Source organism: Salvelinus sp. IW2-2015, unplaced genomic scaffold (genome assembly GCF_002910315.2).
Source record: "Salvelinus sp. IW2-2015 unplaced genomic scaffold, ASM291031v2 Un_scaffold1845, whole genome shotgun sequence".
Lineage (NCBI taxonomy): Eukaryota > Metazoa > Chordata > Actinopteri > Salmoniformes > Salmonidae > Salvelinus > Salvelinus sp. IW2-2015.
The window spans coordinates 123,093-129,563 of NW_019943212.1; the positions used below are offsets into that span (position 1 = coordinate 123,093).

Consider the following 6,471-nt stretch of genomic DNA (forward strand, 5'->3'; position numbering starts at 1 on the left):
ATCCTTCTAACCCCCCCCCCCCCTTAAAAGAGTTAGATGCACTATTGTAAAGTGGTTGTTCCACTGGATATCATAAGGTGAATGCACCAATTTGTAAGTCGCTCTGGATAAGAGCGTCTGCTAAATGACTTAAATGTAAATGTAAATGTCTAAGAAGTTAAATATTGCCTAGTGCATAGAGTGATTTGTTGTGCATCACAAAGTGTTTATGAGCAATAAACGCCAACACGTCCAAGCAGAGTATTTTCTGTTCGCTGTATGGTCTCTCAGTGTTTTTCTCAGTGACTGAGGCTCATAATGAGATACCTATGGCCTGAGTGACCATCTGTCTCCTTTAGCCAACCCTATTTATCTCTGTCCATCCTGTAAATAAAATATTGAGCAAAAACACAGATAATACAAAGCTCTGGATACTGAAGAAGCAGGCTGTCACCCCGACTAGGACCCTGACACATTTTTAATGAAAGGGGAAAGGGAGAGTTGAGTAATGGTAAACTCACTAAGGCATGTTGTAAGTTGTATGTTGTGACTTGTGACTGTGAGTAATCCTGTCTCTGCTTCACAGTATCTGCTCTGTTATCTCCTTCCTGATAGGGCTGCCCCTTATCTATTCATGGCGTTGGAATTAATGTGGCCTTTTAAAATACAGACTTAGTAACTGGCCTCAATATTCATCACGTCATTGATGATATGTTACTAAGTCCAACCGAAGCATGTCTTTAAAGTCAAACATAGATGGCTTTTTCATTAACATCATTCTTATATTCCCTATACATATACATACGCACAGAAATAATATCTTGTTACAAATTAAAGACACAAATAGATTCCAGGCCAAATCAATGATGTGATTTATTGCTGTTGTGAAATGTCAGAGGTACACTACCTTTCAAAAGTTTGGGGTCACTTAAAAATGTCCTTGTTTTTGAAAGAAAAGCACATTTTATGTCTATTAAAATACAATAACATCACATTGATCAGAAATACAGTGTAGACATTGTTAATGTTGTAAATGACTATTGTAGCTGGAAACGGCAGATTTTTTATGGAATATCTCCATAGGCGTACAGAGGCCCATTATCAGCAACCATCACTCCTGTGTTCCAATGGTACGGTGTGTTAGCTAATCCAAGTTTTTAATTTAAAAAAGTCTAATTGATCATTAGAAAACCCTTTTGCAGTTATGTTAGCACAGCTGAAAACTGTTGTACTGATTAAAGAAACAATAAAACTGTACTTCTTTAGACTAGCTGAGTGTCTGGAGTGTCAGCATTTCTGGGTTCAATTACAGGCTCAAAATGGCCAGAAACAAAGACCTTTTTTCTGAAACTCGTCAGTCTATTCTTGTTCTGAGAAATTAAGGCTATTCTATGCGAGAAATTGCCAAGAAACTGAAGATCTTGTACAACGCTGTGTACTACTCTCTCCCCAGAACAGGACAAACTGTCCCTAACCAGAATAGAAAGAGGATTGGGAGGTCACGGTGCACAACTGAGCAAGAGGACAAGTACATTAGAGTGTCTAGTTTGAGAAACAGACGCCTCACAAGTCCTCAACTGGCAGCTCCATGAAATAGTACCCACAAAACACCAGTCTCAACGTCAACAGTGAAGAGGCGACTCTGGGATGCTGGCCTTCTAGGCAGAGTTCCTCTGTCCAGTGTTTGTGTTCTTTTGCCCATCTTAATCTTTTCTTTTTATTGGCCAGTCTGAGATATGGCTTTTTCTTTGAAACTCTGCCTAGAAGGCCAGCATCCCGGAGTCGCCTCTTCACTGTTGACGTTGAGACTGGTGTTTTGTGGGTACTATTTCATGGAGCTGCCAGTTGAGGACTTGTGAGACGTCCAGCTACAATAGTCATTTACAAAATTAACAGTGTCTACACTGTATTTCTGATCAATTTGATGTTATTTTAATGGACAAAAAAAATGCTTTTCTTTCAAAAACAAGGACATTTCTAAGTGACCCCAATCTTTTGAACGGAAGTGTATATTGGTGGCTATTCAAAGCCATTCATCACCTGCTGCAATTCAGCCTTGTATAATCTCCATTTCTGCCCTCAGTTTATTACCCATTATTCACATTACAACAATCTTATTGACAATAAAAAACAACAGAAGTTCAAAGTCTACCTAACCTAGTCTTAAATGTTGCTCAATGGACAACCCTTTGTGAATTGATCAGATGGCCCTTATACCTAGTATCTCCTTAGCATAGTCTAGTGAAGGGCCTATTAATAAAAAACAATCCCAACAGATGCTGTTAGTCTTATTGTGTTCATGACTATGTAGCCATTCTCCTGAAAGTGGTGAATGAGGTTATACAAAACCATCGAATTTTATAAAATGTGCTCCTAGATGAAGGTGCATTGTGCGTATCAGCTAAATATAGAGCAAGGGTATACCAAGATAACTGGTAGATAACTGGTAGATAACTGGTAGCAGGATAAAAGACACACAACACACGTTTTAATTAATTTAGTTTCAAGTTGTATTAGTCGTATGTACAGGATACACATGGTCCAACTAAATGCTTACTTCCAGGTTCCTTCTCAACAATGCAACAATAAGAAATCTATTTGAAATGCGTAGTTTTCATGTCCATTCAGAATATCAGTAAGAATTTCAAAATATGGACTGTTTATTAAGGAGTGACGCAGAACAAATGGCCATCTGTGCCAATAGGGACCATGACTATAATCATGTCTTTATGTAAACATTATTTTTCCTTTGACGCTGATAGACCTTTCATCTTTATTTGAGTTCCTCACCACCCACAAGACATGTTAGGATTGCAGATACCCTTAACAGACAAATCCATCTAACAGCCCTCAGAACCTCCTTCGGGAATATAGCTGTTCTGCACTATGGCATTTGGCTTCCATAGGGCACAAGCATGTATATTGTTTTAGCCTGCCCTCTAGTGGACAACTAACTTACTGATAATAAAAGCGATCACACAAACGTCCTGGTAATCCTGCACAACAACTCTATCCAGAAGGAGCCAAGTGTGAGTGTTTATTTTGGAAGTTGGATCTATCACCATGTTATACAGGTAATTAAAGCAACACTTGATGGAGCTATCAACTAAACGTTATTCATCATACATTTCTTACTGCCCTGGCTGGCCTGATTAATGCCCTGGCTGGCCTGACATGCAGTAAAGAATCATTCCATTGTTTGGGCTGTGAATTTATTATATGATAGCCTACATTGTACAGATCTAGGCACAGTCTGAGCACTGTCCTCTCCTCTAGGTGAACGGTCGAATGACTGTTGAGATGGGTCTTAATCAGTCTTGATTTGACATGGAAGGGGGCAATGGACTTCTATGTTTATATATCTTGCCAACACCCACTTCGCGTCATCAAACATAAAAGCTGCGATTGGCTGTTTGCATGTAGCCTACGAGAATCGAGACATTGTTGCAAAATAAACCTGAGACTTGTAGAGCTGCCTGTGATGATTATCTGAATTCGATCGGAAACGGTGGCAGACCTATTCTTCAGTCTGAGGATAAACTACAGTTCAACAACTATTGGATATGGTTTGTCGTTATCTACTAGACCGCATGGCATAAATGATTCATCCAACTAGTGGTGGGCATTACATTTTACAGTGTACCGTATTGTAGCCTATACAGTAGTCGTTGTTTTGCATTAGAGGCAAGATCAGAAAATTGTCACTCTTTCCCAGAATATTTCTTACACATTAGTAACATTATCATTACTTACACAATAGTAACACTATCATTATTTACACATTAGTAACACTATCATTGCAAAATAAGAAATGGATGAATCAAATGGTTCTTCAAAAAGGACTATTCTGTGTTTATTTGACGTGGACGGCACTCTTACCCCACCGAGAGAGGTAGGCTAAATAACATGTTTTATTATCCCGTTCTATTAATTGTGTTTTGTTTGTCATTTTCTTTCTTCTAATGTTGCTGTCCAACGTGTCAAACCTTTGCCAATCGCCATGCCATCTTGATAGCACAAAACTGTTGCAATAATGTCAGTGTCTTATCTGCAGCAAGGTCTGGAATGTTCCTGCATGTTATGTAATGATTTACTATTTTCTGTCGATATACTTCCTGATAATGTTGGCAAACACCATCATTTTCTGTCCTTCCAAGTTCTTGTTTTCATATATTATTTAATCCCGTGGTTGTACGCTACAAATGCTGTCGTCCGTCAACTCTTTTCAATGAAACTGAAATGTCTTCGTTTGCATCTGAAGCTTGTATTTTACTTCAAAGTAGCGCGCGCCCCATGGAGCAGAGATATAATTCATTTGGAAGAACGTTATGTCCTCCGTCCGTACGAGAACACGACAGTAAAATACTGTTGCCTACTTGCACAACACTTATGAAGTGTCAACCCTAGACCACCGTTACACTGGGACACTGCTTACGCCAATTCAAAATACCCTATAACTGCTGTCCTTCCATGTGAAGTATCAATTACCTTGCAACTGTTCGCGCCAATCCTTAAAGGCCCAGTGTTTTATATATATTGCCACACTATTAGGTTGGATACTGTGAAATTGTGAAAATTATAATATTGCACTTTTAGTGTAAGAGCTGTTTGAAAAGACAGCTGTTGAATTTCAGCCTGATTTGGTGGGATGGAGTTTTGTAATGCCTGGTGATATCATTAGTTAATAGACCAATGAGAAAGAGAGTTCCAAACCTCTCTGCCAATAACAGCTCATTTTCTGTTTTCCCCTCCCCACTCAGACCACTCTCAAACAGTCCTAGCAAAATTCTTGCTTGAGAAATTGCTCTTTGCTCTGAAGCTATTTTTGTTTCTTTTTGACAGTTAAGGTACTTCATTGTTACCCAGAAATTATTTGATTTTGAGATAACAACAGCTGCATTGGAACTTTAACAGACAGATAAACTGATAGTAAACAACTTAAAGTGGGTACATGGGAAGAAGAGTCACATGGAGTTCCTACCCTAAAAACAGACTACTTTGATCAAGGATGTTGACATTCATAATGGGGGTAGCCTATTAGTTATATCCTCAGCCTCTTTTGACCGTCAGATTTGAAATGCAAGATAATCAATTAATAATCAGTGAAACGGCTCTCTAGTGTTACTCATTCATATGATGATAAATGGTTAACTCTCAGTTACACAACGCTGTATCAATAAATGTCTTTGCAATTGTCGTGTGAAAACAGGCAGTTCTCCATGTCTTCAAATAATTCAATTAAACAGGTGGATAAACATTAAGATTATCCCTCGTATCTCTGCCCATCATCACAAGATGATGTCTTTGTTGTAACATAGACAAAAAAAGATCCTATTGTAGACTATCTGCATTCTTGTCTCAGTGTCTGGACCGGTGATGTAAAGAAACGTTCAATGATCGTCGTGTAGGCAGTGCCCAGTTCAGCAGCCGTTGGTCGGTCACAGAGACATAAGTGTGCAGAATGCTCTTATATTATGTAATGCAGTTTCCTCATGTGCGCATGAAGCGGTCCCTGCCTGATCCGTCTGCCCAAGTCTCTCTGGCAAGATGGAAAGTTTAATAGGATTATTTCTGCAGAGGATCAATAGACCACTATCAAAGTTGCTCCTCCTTCAGAGACAGATGCCAATCTCACTCTGTCTAAACAAAAGCATTATCCTTGTCACGATCGTGTGGAGGAGAGACGGACCAAAACGCAGCATGTGGAAAATAAGCCATCTTCTTTTATTATAACGACGAAGATGAACATGAAACGAAACACTTATACAAACTATACAAAAACAACAAACGACCGTGAAGCTACAAACGCAAGTGCACACACAAACTACTTACGTTCAACATAGACAATTACCCACAAACACCTAAAGCCTATGGCTACCTTAAATATGGCTCCCAATCAGAGACAACAATAACCAGCTGTCTCTGATTGAGAACCAAATCAGGCAACCATAGACTTTCCTAAACAACTACACTCAACCATAGACAATTCTAAACACCTACACTGAACACAACCCCATCTACTCTATGAAACCCCCTCAACCATACAAACCACACTAGACAATACAAAAACACATACTAACCCATGTCACACCCTGACCTAACTAAAATACTAATGAAAACAAAGATAACTAAGGCCAGGGTGTGACAATCCTGCTTTGTGTTCAGACAACAAAAGCCGTTTTAAGGACTGTAAATGCCTGTCTTGTCACAGTTTATATTATGAGTCCCTAAAACGGTGTTTTCAATAGTGTGTGTGTGTCTGTCTGTGTGCACTCATCGTGTGTTTACGCATCATGCGTGTGTGCTTACACCCTGCAGAAAATTGACCCTAAGCTGGATGAGTTTTTCCAGTCTCTGCGCAGGAAAGTGAAGATCGGCATAGTGGGTGGATCAGACTACTCAAAGATCGCAGAACAGCTGGGGGAGGGAGATGAAGGTGAGCACTCCTCATTCTCACTTTGGTCTCATTTCAGTCTCACATATTCACCCTCA

The 6,471-nt window shown here is 39.4% G+C and overlaps 1 protein-coding gene across 1 annotated transcript in view; it reads left to right on the forward strand.

Moving 5' to 3' along the window:
• Positions 1-3,227: 3,227 nt before the first annotated feature.
• The window catches only part of LOC112072166 (phosphomannomutase 1-like), a 15,447-nt gene continuing 12,203 nt past the window's right edge, over positions 3,228-6,471 (forward strand). The window contains exons 1-2 of the mRNA XM_070439679.1: positions 3,228-3,871; positions 6,298-6,415. Coding sequence (XP_070295780.1) covers positions 3,791-3,871; positions 6,298-6,415 — 199 coding nt within the window. The 5' untranslated portion in view covers positions 3,228-3,790. The remainder of the gene's footprint in view (positions 3,872-6,297; positions 6,416-6,471) is intronic.